The sequence below is a fragment of the Sinohyriopsis cumingii genome, chromosome 17 (genome assembly GCF_028554795.1).
Source record: "Sinohyriopsis cumingii isolate HCF-2022 chromosome 17, ASM2855479v2, whole genome shotgun sequence".
Taxonomy (NCBI): Eukaryota; Metazoa; Mollusca; class Bivalvia; order Unionida; family Unionidae; genus Sinohyriopsis; species Sinohyriopsis cumingii.
In genome coordinates, this window is record NC_142977.1 from 91270995 (window position 1) to 91291134 (window position 20140).

Here is a 20140-nt window from a genome sequence, read left to right on the forward strand (position 1 = left end):
TTATTTTTTTAAATCCCATGGTCAAACAATAATCATGCAAAAAACCTTTTACAAAATTCACTGTATTATCGGTGATTTGCACAATTATATTTTTTAAATAATTGATTTTTTTTAAAAGTCTGTTCACCGCAGAAATAGACAGGAGACATGGTGTTGAAACTCCCTGGTTTTGTAATATAACTAGTTAGCTTGATATTAGATAAAAAAGTTTAAATATTGGTGCTCTAATCAGCAATTATGAAACTTAAAACTTTCTTCCTGAAAAATTAAAAATAAATTGTATCTGAATAATCTCTACATTACTCATCATAAATTTATCCAGGAAAATAACACATACCATTGATCTATCCTTCTGCTTTCTAAATCAATTTCATTTATTGGTCCAACTTTAAACATGTCAATGCCTTGATCACGATGTTGTGTTAGTGTCTATGCCATGTAATTGGTCAGAAATACATTTTAAAATAAGTTTAACATATTTCATTGACTGGCATTAAAGAAAGGAGCACATATTTAGAGTATTTATCTTGATTTTTTTTTTTAAAAAATGTGATTTTTGAAAGAAATCTATTTTCATGGAGTTAAAATAGTATTTGTCAAAATAGACAAGTGACACATACCATATATGTACATATTTCATGTCAAAATCAAGTTTTAAATCTTGGTTATTATTTTGTTAAAAGTATATTTAATATTTCTATAGAGGATCTCTGGTATTTTTGTGGCCATTTATGAACAGATGATTCTAACACAACTTTTCATGTTGGATGCTCTAAGCTGAATAAATAAACCATTTGATGTCTGATGTTCCTTGAATTCCATTTGTTATTTATTTCCATGAGAAGAAAAAAAAACCAGTTTAAATAGTTGGCAGGAATTAAATAATGGCTTATAATTTATCATCAATTAACCAGGTTTTGTTTCATTATAGCTTGGATAATAATTTGTATAGTGATCCTGGTATATTTGTGTCATTTGAGTGTTAAAAGAAGATAAACATTCTTTAATAATTGGCCTTTTCAAGTAACTGTTTCATAATTTACTTGGGTTTTTAAAATGCATCTTTATGTTAGAAATTTTATTGTGTTTATGTAAGCCAGTTACTTGAGTTTTGTTTCATTTTCGATCCGTGTCGGTAAAACTCATTACTCTGGAATTAGGTTGGTCCCCGGCCAATCTAAATACAGGAAAATTGAACAGGTATCAGTCTCTCTGGATTTTTTTTTTCTTCGTTTGGCGGGATCCAAAACATGCATGTTAATTAAATTCTCATTGGTGAATGGAGTTGTAAACTTTATGTGGATTGGCGCATTGTTTTGTTACTTAGCATCGGTCAGATAGTTGACATGTTACGGGAACAGGTACCCGTACCTAGTCCAAACATATTTTACCGTATTTGATGTTTGGGACTGAATTGTTGGCATTCAAGGATGAATGTAATATCTAGTTGACGGTAAGTGAATCTAACAAGTGCAGTTCCTGGTTGTTAGCGAATTTGTAGACTGTGTCGATAACAGGGTCAAGTCGGTCACCAGCCATTCTTGATTTTTTAAAATGTGAACTAGAGCGAATGAATGAACAAGTGAATGGCATACAGAATGTATGAATATTTTAATGCAGTGATTGGATATTTGGAATATATGATTTGTATTTTTAGGCGAATTTCAAGCACTGAAACTGATGAAGCAGTGTCAGGATCGACAGTTAGTCCTACCTGTAAGACCTGACGCTGATATTTATGTTTTAGCACCTAAACAAAATCAAAATGTCTTACATGTAGGACTAGATCGACAGTAGTCTGCGTTTCCTGTCTTCCCGACCTGAGACTGATCAGATGTTTGTATTTTTGGTTGTTTTTAAAAAACAAACAAAAGAAACAATGCCTGTCAATTTTTCAAAGGGCCAAAACTTGTAATGTTTGTTATTGTCGGATTATCTTGTAGGCTAATGAATTAGTCTCACACCTGTAATGAGACTGACTAAATAATTAGAGGCTAATCTTACTTATTCATTAAAACATGCAAATATTTATAGTCAATTTTGACTGCACACATATGTGTACATTTTATATACCACCGATATTTCTTGTAGCTTTTGAGTCAACATCTGTTGAATATTTTTTTGAGCGATACATACATTATATTTCCGGATCAAATGCTTTGCTTGATGACTTGTAAGTTCATGTGGAATTGCACAACCCTATCTCCTGTGACCATTATGAATTTTGCACTAGATATGGTTTTTACCAAATACTGGTAAGGTTCTAAACAATATGCAGATATGTTTCAGGAAGATTTGCATGCAAAAAATTACATATTTGGATGAAAAGGTGACATCACACCAACAAATCATACATCAGTATCAACAGATTTTAGGGTTAGATTTATTGGACTAGTTATCTTGTATGCACCATTTCTTGCTCCAATATGTTGGCATCAGTACTTATAGTTATCAGTGACCTCTTACTGTAGTAAAACAGAATGTGAATGAATAAATGGAGTTTGATTCAAAGATTCAGTATACCTAGAGGGCATGAATGGCCAGCTAAAGGTAGATAAAGTCATTAAAATATGAAAATTAGAACTTGACCTGACTTGCTTTAAAATATGAAATAAACATTTGTCCTTAGCTAGAGCTTTGTACAAATTTTACTTGTCTGACTTCAAAAATGTGTTGTCAGAATTCAAACAGACCTGCCACCACAGTGGACTTATGAATATTTGGACATTTACGTTTGATTGTGTAATAAATTTTCAAATATCATGAATAGGGTAGAAAGGTAAGAGGAAACCTAGACTAGACAGATAGCTTTCTCACAGCATCAATCCTTTTTACTCTAACAGTTGAGTAGTGGCTTTTGTAGTCGCATAAATATTGACAAATAGCTCCTGTTTGCCCATTAGAGTGAGACTATTATGTCAGGCCAAGGACAGGTCTTATTCCGATCACTAAGCTAGGCATCACACACTTTCTTACATCTGGCTACTGTTCCATGTGAGTGTTCAGTTCTAGCAACTTTAGCGCTCTTCTGAATCTCATTACAGTCTTCATCAATTTGCTGTTTAACCCCAAACTACTTATCCATGTTTGCAAATGGCATTTTGTCTAAGTTTCAATGCGTCTTGTTTTTGAGGTCACATGCACTACTTATTAGACTACACAATAATGAAAGCTGAAGTTGTTCATTTGATGTACTTTATACACATGTACATAACTTTGTCTTTCTGCCTGTGAATTCATTCTTTGTAAATATCAGCACATTTTCTGACCACTCAGCAGCAAATTGAAGTTTTTGAACTTGCTGCCCAGCTATTGCATCATATTCTTCTCATGTACTCTTACAATAGCAACATGTACATCAGGTTGTCTTTCAGCCACTGATATTTCAGTGTAAATATCAGCACAACTAAAACGATCAACATAATTTCCCACTCAGCAGGTGGTTGAAGCAGGACTTTCAAAGCCTTTGAATTTGTCATCCATACGGACAACTCCTTTGTAAGATTTTCTGCATCTCATATAAATGAATTGCATCTGGATATGCGTGATAAAGCATGTCTAAGACCTCTGTAATGTACATTAAACCTTAAATAATAGATTAAATGTTCATGTGTCTTAAAATTAAAGGAAGCACAAGTCATAATAAGAATCATGCAATCAAGCAAATTAAGCTCTACAGAAAAGAAAAGAAAGAAAATGGAGTTAATAGGACACTTGACATACATAAAATAGTGAAGGAAGTTTTTTTGAAATTTTATAAAGGTCAGCTTGCCCTTCTGACTGGAAAATTGAATTTGCTCCTTGGGATTGCTGAACCTGCCACAAAATGTGACAACATACATCACAATTTAAGTTAAAACAGTAGGTAGCAAGAGATGGGTTGTTTTAAGGAAATTGTGTTATGCAGTAAAAACTGTCTTGAGTGAACTCCTCTATGAGCAGCCACCTGTCATTTACAGCCACATTTGTCATGCAGAGATCAGTTGTTTCATTATATAAACTCACTGTTGTCAGTGGCCACCTGCAGAAAGTGATCAGCGACCACAATTTTCTTACAAAAATGCATTTTGACACTGCTAAGAATGTCCGTTTTGCAAAGCCAATGAATACTTTTTTTTATTTAATTCATTGTAACTGTGGCCATTTAGGAGTATTTACAGACAGAGTGCAGATTGTTGTAAAACAACACTTATTGCATAACTACATTGCAAAAACAGAGATAAATACCAGTGACATTTATTTATTCCTTAGAGCCACAACCATTGTTTGTCCTATAAAAAAAATAAACCCAATGAAATAGGCAAGTCTGGATTGGATGCAAATAGCTGTCATATGCTACAGGTCTTAAATCTAGACAAAACTACATGTTACTAACTGTCATTATAGTGCCAAAGTCCTGTAAATCCCAATTACTAGTAACTGTTGGTTCCTTAAAAGTAGCCATCACAGATATACAGTCAGTTCAGAGGTTTGTATTGTTTATTTTTCTTTGGTTAAAAACCACAAAACCCAGTTAATATCCTGATGAGAAATCTTTTGGAAGGGCTTTGCTGTGGTGGTCAAATAGGCAAATTGTCTTTGGAGTATATCCATATTGTTAGGGGTCAATAAAGGGTGATTATTTTTTCAGATTTGATTGTCATTGTAAAATATATATGTTTGGTTTATTTGTGATGTTACCATCATTAAAACCCATAACAAGTCATCACCTGTTCACTGTGGTTCAGGCCTTTACACCATTGGTTTATTGAGTTATTCTCTTTATGTCATTGGTGAATTATAGGTATTTTAGGTTAGTTTTTATATAAATTTATCTTGTTTACGAATGGGTTAATTATGCCTTTCGATTTCATTCATTGGTTCCATATTTTACCTAAACCCAGATCAAAGCCAAATTCACATACAGGATAAGTAAGTGAAATAATAGCTAATTGTGCAGTTCTTGTTATTACATTTGAAGTGAGTCTGAATTGTATGGACATGTCAAGTTAACCTAAGGACAGGATAAATAAACATTACCTTACTAATTTGGCAATTCATATGCTAACCTACATGTACAGATCATCATCAAATGTAATTGTTAATGTTTTATGATGTTTTGTTATCTTTATTGTTATAGAAAATTACATTGAGATGAAATGATGTGCAACATTGTGACATTAACTATGAATAAGGAATATAATGCATGTACAACAATGTTGATATCTCCCTTTTTAAACCTGCTCCATTTAGACAGTGTAAACTGATAATCTTGTACAAACCAGTTATGAGAGACCACCTGTCTTGAGAGGCTGCTTTTTGCTGGCAGAAGGGGGTCTCACAAGACAGGTTTTACTGTATTTCTTTTGAAGAAAATTTGTTTTCTTTTTATCTTTGTTTACACTGTAAAATCATTTGCCAATAGTTTGCTATCAAAACAGATAATGTAAGTAGTACATGTAGATAGAGGTATATATGAGACTACATATATAGTTACAAAGGCAAAGACACAAATAATTAGATTTTTAATGGGGGATATTTAGATAAAAGACCTTGAACTGACAGTTTAAACAATGGTTTTTCTTTGAAACAGGTTCTAGATATGTTTATGGAAACTTTGTCAGGTTTTCCTTTTTACCTAGATACACTAGTAGGTTCATCTCTTGAACTAAATATACATCAATAATAATGAAAGCTCGACTTTTTGTAATGATTTATTTATACTGGCAACTGAATGATTTGAAAATACTTAATTTATCCATTTACTTAAAAGCTATCACTAAGTCACAATAAAATCTGACATGTCTCAAAACAGTCTTTGACTTTTAAGAATGATTTGATAAGACTTATTTTTATCCATTAAATGTTTTGCCAGAAAGTATATACATTATTGGTCTACTGCAATAATCACATAAACTAAAGAAGATAAAAGAACTCCTTGGAGGTGGTAGATTTTCAATCACACTTTTAAGAATATCCAGGTGGCTAATCATTAGGGACCATTGAAATTTTTATTTTTAGAAATGCCTGTAAAAGAAATCTCATTAATTATATCATGATTAGTTATTACATTGAATAGTCATTACCTAATCACATTGAAATCAGAAACATGCGCCAAATCAATAATTGACAACCAAGAACTGGCAATTAAGCTTTGTACACAGACACAATAGACTATTGAAGCTAGGTTAGGACTAAAAAGTCTGCAAATCTTGTATACATGCTGATATTCTGATTAAAATGTTACTGATTAGTTAAAATATAAATATCTATTCCATATTTGTCAAAATTGACTTGAAATAATATTATCATTATTGTTCATTGCACAAATTATGAGACTGACCTTAACAGTGACTACAGTATGGAAATGACATACCTTGACAGTATATCATATGAAATAAAGTATTGATTGATGAAAGAAACAGGGGACAGTTATATAATAGAAGAATGGTACATTTAAATGGAAAATGATGCATGTTCTATCACAGAGTATAAAACTTCGAAAATATAAAAGCATCACAAACTGTACGTGATCTCTGTCTCATTCTATCACTCTAGTAAATTTTTGACTTGCCTACATTCAAGTACTTTGCAGACTTGAGCTTGCTTGAGCAAAATTTGAGTTTGTGTAATGTTGGCAGCAAGTCGATTTGTAAAGCCCAGTCAAAAAAACAAATGACATGAGCTGTCATTAAGACAGAAGATATATTACATTTACAGTCATTACCATTTCAGGACAAAGTGAAGATTCTAAATGATCTAAATGAGCTGAAATTTAATTTTCTCTAAAATGATTTGCCCTTTCCACAAAATGTTTGAATATAAAACTTGTTATATGTTTAAAACATCATAGATATCAGTACGCCGGAGAGGAGTCTTATTCATCATTTTTAAAGTCTCTGTAGCCATTGACCAAAGAGTGCAACGTCAGTGTTGGCGGTTTTAGTAAGAGTTTATGTTAACTGTTAGTATAATTGTCTTAGAGCACAATGTTTTAATGTTAAGTAGTGTTCTTATCACTGCAAAGGTGTCAAGTTAAGGGACGGAAGATGAAAGATAAAATGTAAATACAAACGTTAGTTTGCTGAATCTTCTTATGTTTTAGGTCTATTTGAGGGCTAAAAGCTTTCAAACAATGACTTTGATTGAATTACAGTTGGTAGTCAATAAAGATGCCATTGGGTACTTGAGTACCCACCCATTGATAATAACCAGGGTAATAAAATGGACAACCAGGTACTACTTAAGAAAAAGTTTCCATGTTCAGATCGAGACACAGAATAACAATTACAATTCAAGGCTTGTATCACTGCTTACAATTTACTTGTCATACATGTACTATATAATAATACAAGGGAGGACACTACTCTCCTTTCTTGCATAACCTGTTTAAGAATCAATACTGATATTTCATGCTAGGTTTTGCATAACGTAATAAATTTGGTACTGATGCTTAGTTCAGGCATTTGACTTTGTATGCCTGTCCAAAGTTTGGCTTACTATCATACCATTAAGGAATGACAGACCATTTTCCCATGCTACTGCTTGACATGGCCATGATCATCCGCTTAATATCAAGTGCATTTCGCTGAATTGAATGCTGCCCTCTCATTGGCCAAATGAAAATTATGTACTAAACCTATTTACAATATACATGTATTTTTGTATTATTATACAGTACATATATGACTGATTTTTAAATTGGAACCACCAATACAAGCCCGTGTTCATCATTAGACTGCCATCTAATTTCCTTATTTTGTCTTTATAGTATGTACATGAAAACAGTTCCAACAAAACAGATGGGTTTCTTGAATGTGAAACCAGGTGTCACATTAATTCTATTTTAATACCACATATGTAGTTTAAATTGAATATAAATGGCACCAGAGATCATAATAAACAGGCGTTATCGATGTGACTGATGGAGATATTATATGACTGATAAACATTAGAGGAGAGGGATTTTTTTAAACTTAAAAGCATGTTGCATCCAGAAAAGGACATATCAATAGCACTTAACAAATTGGAAATAAGAATTTGACGGGGATGTAAACAGTCATCATTTTTGCACTTTACGACTATTTGTGAAAGTTACTGTGGACATGAAAATGTTGACATCACTAGTCAATATAAATTTGTATCTTTACAGTTAGTGCTTGAAACTTTTCAGGTATGGCTTGCACTCCTTTCACAGCGGACCAGTTGATCAGATCATAGGGATCTTTTTCAAGTCTCCGAGTCTGGTGAGGAAAATGAGTTATCATCTTCATAGTTATAAAGATAACCATATTTATTAAAGTAAAAATATAATTCATAAAATCATTTAAAAGTAAAGGTTCAAAGAAATAACCATTTTGGAATCCCTTTTTGAATTTTTGTCCATCTACTTGAGGCACACTGCATCTTAATTTGCTGATTACAATTTGACAGATAGCTCAATAAGAAATGGCCATTGTACAAAATCACAAGCTTGCACATATTAATACATCATGAGAGAGACACTCTCAAGCTACACTGTACATGTGCATAAATGTACTTGTTTTCTGTCAAGTCTCCCTCCAGTCCTCATGTAAAGTTGTGCGTAGAAGAGTGATCTGTAGCATGTTTATCAATAAGATTCATCAGAATGTCTTAACACAGTAACCCCTGCAGTTTTTGTTGTTTTGGTCTGAAATTCGAGTAGGAAACACATTTTGGAAGCTATTTATGAATGCATCCTAAAATACCAACTTCCAGGCGATTTTCCAATAATATACTGCCTAGTTGTGTTAGAAACATCGTTTTTCATTGGCTATTTGGCTTGCTTATGAGCAGAAGGATAAAAGTTGGATTTTGTTTGGTAACAAAATTTGGTTTAACGGACCCATTATTTTCATATTGAGACCACTCTTTATTCCAAATGCCCATCTTATCCTACTTTTTGTAAAGGTTCATCTGTCTGTTTGCAGTTCATACTGGTCTGCCTTAGATCTGAGACCAAAAAGTCTAAAATATGAACACATAATCGGATTCTGACCATGGGCGAATTTTGGCTTTAAAAAAGTTGGGTCCAACAAAATGTGGTTTTTCTCTCTGTATTTTGTAGTGCAACTATAAATTCCAGATTATTTGGTATCATTGTAGAGCTACATCTGTCTACCTTTCTAATTCTATAATACCACCCACTTTAGTGTATCATACATGACCTTGACGCTACAGAGCTCGTCAGTAGGCTACTACCTCCTACCATGTAAACTCCTCACCAGGGGTTAATGTGTTAAAAGTTTTCATAATGTAGGCAGATTCTGTGCCATCAATTATTAACAACATAGGAAATGAGCATTTTGTAAATCAGTCACAAATTTATTTTTTGTTAGAATCTTTGAAACTTCTGCAAGATTTTATATATAAAAAATTCTAGTTACAGAATGCAGCGTCTCTTCCCTGAATAAAAACAATTGTATACAAATACTGATATTGTTTATTTAGATCAACACAAGATAGAGTACAACCATTTTTAAAACATTAACTCCAGGTTCTCAGATTAACAATAATAATAATAATTAGACTTGGAACAGCACCTAATTTTTTGAAGCTTGAAGTGCTTTACAATAACAGATAAATTGTAAAAACATTTACATTGACAAGATTATAAAAACAAACATCATGAAATTAAAAAAAAAACATTCTGACAATAATTAAGGAAGGAAACATTAAGCTTTTAAGTCTGTTCAAGTTTTAAGAGCACTCTTGAATGAGATCATAGTCAATACTGGAAAATAGAGGACATAACTCAAATAAGTAAAATAAATATAACACAATTTCAGCTTGCCTAGGGATTGACCTTTATTACTGTAAATATGTCCAGTCCAGGTTATAGTATTTTGATATTTTATTTCTCTAGAGCTGACAGAAGATGCGTTTTGAACCCTTTAAATGGAACTGTCTTACGTTTAAATATATGTACTTGTTTGGGGCATTTAGTGTACACAGATGTTTGACTTTTTAAAATGAAATCTGAGCCTTCAATAATCACTCTTTCACATGGATGAACAGTTTTAACATTGTGATTCAGTACTGTGCTTTATGTATTGTGATCCATAGCCATAGAAGTGCTCTAAATACAATATTCTGTTTTCAGTGGGTCATGATCTACCAGTACCATTAATTGAAGCTCTAAATACAATATTCTGTTTTCAGTGGGTCATCATCTACCAATGCCATTAATTGAAGCTCTAAATACAATATTCTGTTTTCAGTGGGTCATCATCTACCAATACCATTAATTGAAGCTCTAAATACAATATTCTGTTTTCAGTGGGTCATCATCTACCAATGCCATTAATTGAAGCTCTAAATACAATATTCTGTTTTCAGTGGGTCATCATCTACCAATGCCATTAATTGAAGCTCTAAATACAATATTCTGTTTTCAGTGGGTCATCATCTACCAATACCATTAATTGAAGCTCTAAATACAATATTCTGTTTTTAGTGGGTCATCATCTATAATGCCATTAATTGAAGCTCTAAATACAATATTCTGTTTTCAGTGGGTCATCATCTATAATGCCATTAATTGAAGCTCTAAATACAATATTCTGTTTTTAGTGGGTCATCATCTACCAATACCATTAATTGAAGCTCTAAATACAATATTCTGTTTTCAGTGGGTCATCATCAATAATACCATTAATTGAAGCTCTAAATACAATATTCTGTTTTGAGTGGGTCATCATCTACCAATACTATTAATCGAAGCTCTAAATACAATATTCTGTTTTCAGTGGGTCATGATCTACCAGTACCATTAATTGAAGCTCTAAATACAATATTCTGTTTTCAGTGGGTCATCATCTACCAATGCCATTAATTGAAGTTCTAAATACAATATTCTGTTTTCAGTGGGTCATCATCTACCAATACCATTAATTGAAGCTCTAAATACAATATTCTGTTTTCAGTGGGTCATCATCTATAATACCATTAATTGAAGCTCTAAATACAATATTCTGTTTTCAGTGGGTCATCATCTACCAATACCATTAATTGAATTTGTTCAGAGATAGAGCATAAGTTGATTAAATGAGATATCATAAAGTCTGGTGTTTTAACTACTGACAAATGGCCATAGTACAATGGGTCTTTTAGAGTAAATATGGGATATATGCACCATTAGGTGCTTTTAAGTTATGACATAACAAATTAGATTTTTGGTTGTGGTGCTGTATATCTTTAAATCAAGTGGAATTAATTTCCATTTGATAATAATTTGTTTGTCAGGGCTGAAAAAAATAAAAATAAAAATGTTTTCTTGTTTCTTGGGCAGGTGATACTCAGCTCTTCCTGGATGAGATACATGCAGTTTCCTATAAATTTGTGATGGATATAATATTAGATGACTTTTAATATGTGACTTATATTTTGTAATATGAATTACTTGTAAATATGTATATAAATTGTTCTAATATTCAAGTGGTATTAATGGTACCAGTTCTGTGGCCTGTGTTTTTAATAATATCATGTCTGTTGCTTGTGCTATTAATGTACCATTAATAGCATAAGCAACAGACATGATATTAAAAACACACGTACCCATTTCTCTGGTCATGTAATTCATGGTACCATTTCTCTGGCATGTGTTTTAGTGGTACCATGTCTGTACACTTGTTCATGGTACCATGTCTCTGGTCTAGGTTATTAATGGTATCATATATGTGGCCTGTTTTTTTCTTTCAATTGTATTGTTAGCATCCTATCTGCTACATGTTTTTTAATGGCATCATGTCTGTAACCTGTGTTATCAATAGTATCATGCTTGTGGTCTGTTTCTAATGGTACCGTATGTGGCCTGTGTTTTTAACGTACCATGTTCCATGGCCATGCTAACCATTATAAATGCTGTTGTAATTGATTAATGAGAATGGATAATAGAATACAATCATTCAGTATATATGTAACAAAGGAAATGTGTGTGTGTAACTCCTTCACACCATCAGTTTAACCTGGTTTATTTTACTAAGTTTTCTTTACATTGTAAATCACTGGCCTTCTTATTTTGACTTAATAATGATTTATCATAATAGATTTAAGCTAACACAGATCACAGAACATAACTGCATATAGTGGGCATTTTTTTGTGATCACCAAGAAATTACCTTATGGACTGAGACATACAGTTTTAATTACAATTGTAACTAGATCGCAAAGTTCAGAATGTCTTCACAATTTTAACATGTCCATGCTGCTGGGAAGCAAGACATAAGCAATGACATTTCCAGCACCAGCATTGTCAGAGTTGTCTCTGGTTTTGGTTTAAGTTCTGATTCCAGCTTTTCATTAGTATATATTTCTTCTAGCTCATTATGAAGTTATGACAATTCATTCTTCAATGTTCTTGCTTGCCTTTTTCACCCTGGGGTAACGGTCACAGTCATAGAAAATTTGGCTTAGGGTCTTGTTTAAGTTTTTCCTGATATTTCCTAAACCCATTGATTAATCTTTGTCATTTTTTGAATGAGTCGTTACAGTCCATTCTGTGACATGATCACTCCTTTGACTGTGGATTAAGATTATAGGCATAGAAAATTTGTGCTGAAGTCTTTGCTGATGTTTTGTCAGTTGTTTGTATTTATTAAATCCTATGATAGTTTTTGTTCATAACTGGAAGGAATCATTTTTGAAGACAGGACTGTTCATTTTCCGACATGCTCACTTGTTCTTCTGACTTGTCTGTCAAATTCACATTCAATCTTTATACTGAGGTTCAGGTTAGTTTTTTCATTATTTATATTCCCTCAACCACTATATGGATTTTGTTCTTTCTTTTTGAAGAATAATAGTGGAGTTAACACCTGTCATTCTGTGACATTCTAGCTCAACATTTTGACCTTGTATTTAAGATCACTTGTTTTATGGTAATGCTTCAATCATGGGCACAACATGCAGGCCCTGGCCTTTTTGTTCTAAATGTCATTTCCTTGATATGCATGACAATATGTTATGTGTTGCCTATATGCAGCTAGCTTATCATAGGCATATATTTTGTATTGTGAAAGGTCTTCCATCAAGTACATAACAACATTGTGCTATATTTGTACCTTGTTACTGTTGTCCCCTGTTTATTTGATTTCATGGAGTCACATGTTAAAGCGTGAATTAAATTTTTGTTTGTTACAATATGATTGCAGTATATTGCATCTTTGTCAAAACTCTGAGCTGTATTATCCTTACTTTGAACTATAGTGAAAGTCACATGGGTCATATGTGCACATTTGCTCATTTTAAATCAAATATAAATTATTCCTTTAAAATTTAACACTAATTTTCTTTAACCAAAGTCTATTCAGTCCTGTTTATTGAACTCTGCACCTTAACTTTGTGGATGGTTTGCACATGTGGTAAGAATAAACCTTGTTATTTTTGTGGTCAAAAGGTCAAAGGTTAAGTTCACATGGTTTCTGCATAATAAGTCAAGTTCTATATGACCTACTGTTACCAAATATTGTGGATGGATTACAATTTTGATAAGGAAGGACCTTATCCATTTGGGGTCTAAAGGTGAAGGTAATGTTCACAATAACTAATTTTGAACCATCTACAGTTTCCAAACTTTGTGAATAGCTTGCACATGGGAAAAGAAAAACTATCAGTTTTTATAAGGTCAAGGTTGTTGTTACCATAAGAAATATTGTTTGTGCAATAACTTTCATTCTATATATCAGACCTGGCACCAATGTTATGGCTGTCATGCATTTCAGGTAATAAAGAGGCCTATTGATTCGGAGGTCTATGGTTGGACCCAAATTAAACAACAAGAGTGCCTGCACCCTATTCATTTTAAAGGAAGTATGTTATATAACTTTTCTGTCACAGAATTCCATTGTTTGAATTTTGTCTCTTGCTGCTAAACTGATGAGACATAGAAATGGTCAGTCTTTCTGTTCACAAGCTTGTAAACATTGTTACTTACATATTTTATTTGATGAGCTGATTTGGCTTGTATTTCTGAGAGTTACCCCACTTCATTGGAAAGAAATAGGCTTCCTAATGGCTTGTGAACACTGCAGCATGTGCATTTTTCATTTGATTTAAGGATAATTTACTGTGTTCCTTTGTAAGAGGATCTTGAAATAAAATAAGGTCCCACTGGTGCAAACTCTTTTTGGCATTCACATTTTTTATACTTGATTTGAGCCAAACTTGCTGTGGAACTTCATCTAAACAGTGTCTCAGATGTTTCACTGATAATCTGATTTTCTTATTTTACAGAGTTATGGCACTTGACTGACTTAGACTAGGCATCCAGCTGACATATAAAGAGTATTACATCAACTTTTTTTTATGTTAACCTGATTTGCTAATAAAATTCTCAGCAATGCCTCTCCAGCGTTATGGTGATCAGATTTTATTGATTTATAAAATTACCTGGGACTGACTCAGTGCTATGATCAGTTTCCAGTGCTCCAACCTTTCATTGACATGCAGTGATGATGACAATGTTACTGCCAACTTTGTTTGAAAAAGTAGTAGTTAAGAAAGTACTTGCATTGTATATAGGACTTTTGAGGTATCTGAGCATTATCAGATTAAACAAGTCCCATTAAGGTAGCTTGGGCCAGGTCCCAAATAAGTCGGGGGAAAATCCCCAGCTCTCTCCTTGTGATGACATCTTTGTTTCCTTCAATAGAATGAGGTATAGCAGCTTTTTTTGAAATTTGGAATGTCCAAATTTGGTCCCTTGGAAGTTGGATAGACACACAAATTGAATTCTGTATTCTTGAATGCAGTTCCTAACTAGCCCATCTGTTAAATACATTTTAGTTGATGTTCTCTGTGATTTTAAGTTTTCTTTAGTATTATTTTTATTATTATTTCAGACTGATGTCATCTTGAGCATGCAAGAATTTTCTTGACGATGGTGATGAGGTAGGAAGCGTTCTACATACCATACAATGGGGGATCCAGCAGTTGGAAACCTCACAGCCAGTCTGGAGGAGTTGTCCTTGAAAAAACAACTTCCGCTGCGACAGCAGGTTCAAAGACCAACCTTGAAATACAGTGAATCTGTGGGTGTCAAGCCTGCTCAGATCTTAAATCATGCAGATTTGATGACAATTCGCAGTCATGCAGAAGGTCGCAAGACATACAGCAGTCTTAGTCAGGCTTCGACTACGAGCACAATGTCAACTCCTTTTAGGTCATCAAAACCTCCAAAACCTGTCTTGAATAAATCTCCATCTACCAGTAATATCGCAAAACCCTTAGGATCCACCTCAAAGGGTCATACAGATCCTTATGCCAGACCGCTAAGTGCCAAAGACATTGTTAATGATCTTCAGAACCTAAGAACCAAAAAAACTCCAGTAGATTCTTCTATATCAAGCCATAGCCGCAGCAACCCGTCAGGGACACCAATGTTTGGATTCCAGATGAATTCTTTTATGAGACCACAAAGTGCCTTAAAAAGAGAAGCCCATATTACTAAATCTGGTCTACATGCCTCTAGGTCCAATGGTTCTATAAATATAAATCAAAACAAAGAAGATCAGTCTTCAGAGGAAAAAAATTCCATTGGAGATATGAATAACCAGTCTTCACCCAATAAAACTTACAGTGCCTTGTCTCAAAAATCTTCAAAAACTTCACAAGAAGATGATTCAAATGTGGCAGTTACAAGTCAAAACAAAGACAACAGAGATAATTCAAAGGGGGGAAAATCAGCAACCTCATTGGTATCAAAGGGAAGTCATGTTAATACAAATATTGTGAAAGCAGATGTGGCAGCACATACTATAACCAAAACAGTTCCAGAGAATTCGGAAGAACAACATGGATCAAAAGTAGATACCATCATATCCAGTCAGGGTAAAGTAAACAGTGGGGTGTCATTGTCCAAAACTGTTGTCAATAATGCCAATCAGATGGCTCATAGCACTCTGGCAAGAACAGTCACCAGTAAATCTGAGATGAACATTGCCAGTGGAAAACCCATGACCTACACAAAACCTGTGTCGTCAATTCCACGACCAGGTTCAGCCGCTCTAAGTTCTGTTATAAAGCCTTCTACACCAGAATCACTTGCAAAGGTCAGAAATTTAAACTATACCCCAACAAAGCCATACAGTGAAGTTATGAATCCATCAGCAACTCAAAATGGGCTCATTTTACCGACCACTACAGTTGTATCAGTTACAACTAAAACCCAACAAACAACAGCAACAGCAACATGCCTGTTTATGGATGACCAGGTTAGTGCTACCAAGCAGTCAGCTCAGGGGACAATGTATTATCGGAAGGGTGTCAAGGCAGAAAAAGTTGTTGCAGAGCAAAGACCTGCAGCAGTGGGAGCACCTTCAAATCCAGTAAGAATGCTTGAGAAGGGTGCCACTGCCAGTGTTAGTACTATGGATGATGTTGAAGATGTAGAAGATGAAGAGTCTGAGCCTGGGATACCGTCAGGGTAAGTACAACATGATAGAAAACATGCTTGGGATACCTTCAGGGTAAGTACAACATGACAGAAAACATATTTGGGATACCTTCAGGGTAAGTACAACATGATAGAAAACATGCTTTGGATACCTTCAGGGTAAGTACAACATGACAGAAAACATGCTTGGGATACCTTCAGGGTAAATACAACATGACAGAAAACATGGTTGGGATACCTTCAGGGTAAGTACAACATGATAGAAAACATGCTTGGGATACCTTCAGGGTAAGTACAACATGATAGAAAACATGCTTGGGATACCTTCAGGGTAAGTACAACATGACAGAAAACATGCTTGGGATACCTTCAGGGTAAATACAACATGACAGAAAACATGGTTGGGATACCTTCAGGGTAAGTACAGCATGACAGAAAACATGCTTGGGATACCTTCAGGGTAAGTACTACATGATAGAAAACATGGTTGGGATACCTTCAGGGTAAGTACAACATGATAGAAAACATGCTTGGGATACCTTCAAGTAGAACATGATATGAAACATGCTTGGGATATCTTCAAGTAGAACATGATATGAAACATGCTTGGGATACCTTCAGGGTAAGTACAACATGATAGACATTGCTGAGCACCAAAAACAGCATGCAACTGCAGAGACATTATCTCTGAACACCAAAGACTGCATGCAACTGCAGAGACATTATCTCTGAACACCAGAAAATGCATGTAATAGCAGAGACATTATCTCTGAACACCAAAGACTGCATGCAACTGCAGAGACATTATCTCTGAACACCAAAAATTGCATGTAACAGCAGAGACATTATCTCTGAACACCAAAAATTGCATGCAGCAGCAGATACATTATCTCTGAACACCAAATATGCATGCAACTGCAGAGACATTATCTCTGAACACCAAAAAATGTATGCAACAGCAGATACATTATCTCTGAACATCAAAACTGCACGCACCGCAGATCCATTATCTCTGATCATCAAAATCTGCATGCAACAGCAGAGACATTATCTATGAACACCAAAAACTGCATATAACAGCAGAAACATCAAGTCCCCCCCCCCATATGTTTCCAGTCGGCTGATCATCCCTGTTTCTCACTGCCAACCCTAACACCCTCCTCCCCCTCCCCCCAGTTGAAAAGGTGAAAAAAGGACATTAAGTATATATAATGTTTAAAAAAAGACCTGACCTGCCTACCTTACTTTTAAAACCAGTTCAGTAGGAAACACTTATAATTATTTTGTGTGTGCCTTATTAATGCATACCAAAAACTGCATGTAACAGCAGAGACATTATTACTAAATACCAAAAACTGTATTTCCATCATTGTTAAATTTTGCCATTTGCTTACTCATTTTTAAGTGGAATATTTAGGAGGAATTTCACAATCACTTGTCCTGGAGAAAAAAATGCTTGTAATTATCTAGAGTATACAAGGCCAGTTTCTGGGTTATCTTGTTTACTGTAATTTCCCTTTATATATTGCTTATTCATTGGGAGCCATTCAGGTAACCAAGACTGTATTATAATATTGCACAAGACTAAAAAATAAAGCATTTACTGTTGTAGAACCACAACAAATTTGGGTTTCAATGTCAGTGATATAAAATTTGGTATAATGGATCAAGTAGAAACAGTTGAACTATATATAACTGATTTAAATGTACAAGTGCCTGTACTTTGTTATAAGAGGACAGTAGTGTAGTTAGAGACTTGTTTGCATGGGACCAATGTATTTTGCCTCTCTTTATTAATTGCTTTTGTACATGTGACACTTTTAACTTTCCTTGTTCCAGTTAATAGAAGGTGTTTGATATCAGTTTGACTATATTTGCAAAATCATGATTATATATCGGTATAGTGTAGAAGGATTTAAATGAGTGGCAAAATCAAGATGGTGGTGTAAAATGGTTATATGGTCACTAAACTCTCTATACCATATTCACTGGAATTAGGAAATCACATTTTTGTCCAGAATTTCTCCAAAAGTGAGGGTGAATTGTTATGCCTTTATGGTCTTGAACTAAGTTACAGACAAGATAAAAAATACCCAGCAAGTTTTGTAAAATTCAACAAATAATGTATTTCATAGGAATACAAAATTGCAAATTTTAAAATAACTTACAGTTTTGTGAATTAAATCCCAAACAGTCTTAAAAGTTCTATCATAAGTCTAAAGTATTCAGAGTATTCAGTATCTAGAGTGTTTAGATTGAATTCCAGTGGTGTTTTGAATGAATTCCATTCTTGAAAGTGTTGATGTACTAATAGCCAGGAATAGTTTTAATGTGCTAACAGTCTTAATGTATCACAATCAGATAATTAGAAATGTCTCTAAATGAATTCACAATAATCCCAAAATAGCGATTTAGTCCAAAAGTATAATTTATTGAGCACTTTATAATTCCAGTGAATAATTTAAAATCCTACCCTCAATTACGGACAAAGGTAAGTTACACAATACAGATTAAATATTCATAACATATAATCAAGGACAAAACCAAGCACACAGTACAAATTAAATATACACAACATGACAAAATTTAGAAATTTCTGTATCACAATAGACTTTGGTCCAAAATAGAACATCATTGCAAACTTGGTGGTATGGGGCAAAAACTGTGCATTAGACACTAGACTGGTGCCTATTTCCATAATTTAAATATCATTGGTTTATTGTATGTGCAGGGGGGTAAAAAAAAGGAAAGTTTCTTAATAAATTTTAAAAATATATACCCTAGAAAGAGATTTTCAATCACTTAATGATTGTATACCTTTTCTGGAAGGTACAGTCAAAATGTAGGATGCAAAAGACCTGATACATTTATCAATTGGTTATAAAATTGTATATTAGCAGCTGTGGGTCAGAAAAATACATTTTGTTATACATCTGTTATTAGTGTAAGTTTATATCTGTAATTAGTGAATCTGTATTATACATTGTTTGAGCTGTCAGTAGTAAATTTTATGTACCTCTGTCCCCCTGTAATGAACATGGTATGGCGATTTGTAAACTTTTGGTGGACACTGGCCATTTGGGTGAAAAAATGTCCTTTGGACACATTTAAGATGCAAAACTGGTGTATCTGTAATTAGTATTAAAAAAAGATCAGTTTACATGTATCTTTAAGCAGTGCATTGCTTGGATTTGATTTTTGTACATGAGAAGGTTTTTATTATGGGTCTGTATGACAAGAAATTCAGTTACAACTTGTTTCTGACCAGAAGGAAAAGAAAGTTGCAGCCAAAGCTGCAAAATACAAAACGGGATTGATTCTCCTTAATAGCTACTTCTAACATTTTCTTGCAAATGCAAGTGAATCAAATCATTTATTGCTATATATAAATTTTCCATGCAGAAAGATTACAGCTTTTAATATCAGGTTCTAAATCATAGTTACCTGGAAATCCAAGGGAGCTTTGAGTCAAGGTGAGATTTAATTAAATAAAAGCACATAGTTGAATATTGAATAGATCATTCATTTATATTCTGTTTTGAAAATATGTTTCTAAGGACAAGGTAATAATTACATGTAAATGTTCCAGGCCCTACATTCTTGTGTCAATGTTTACAATGACAGTTAAGTGGAGGTATTGATACTCATCCTTGGACATGATTGACGTAAGACAAGATTGACATTAAAACAAAAATAAATAAAATCAAATCATATATTGTACATGTAGTTAGTTCATTTATGTTAGTT

At 33.7% G+C, this 20140-nt stretch overlaps 1 protein-coding gene across 1 annotated transcript in view; it reads left to right on the forward strand.

The window, feature by feature from the left end:
• Positions 1 to 1313: 1313 nt before the first annotated feature.
• LOC149779413 (uncharacterized) overlaps positions 1314 to 20140 on the forward strand; it is a 142304-nt gene continuing 123477 nt past the window's right edge. The window contains exons 1-2 of the mRNA XM_089940073.1: positions 1314 to 1453; positions 14841 to 16423. Coding sequence (XP_089796199.1) covers positions 14916 to 16423 — 1508 coding nt within the window. The 5' untranslated portion in view covers positions 1314 to 1453; positions 14841 to 14915. The remainder of the gene's footprint in view (positions 1454 to 14840; positions 16424 to 20140) is intronic.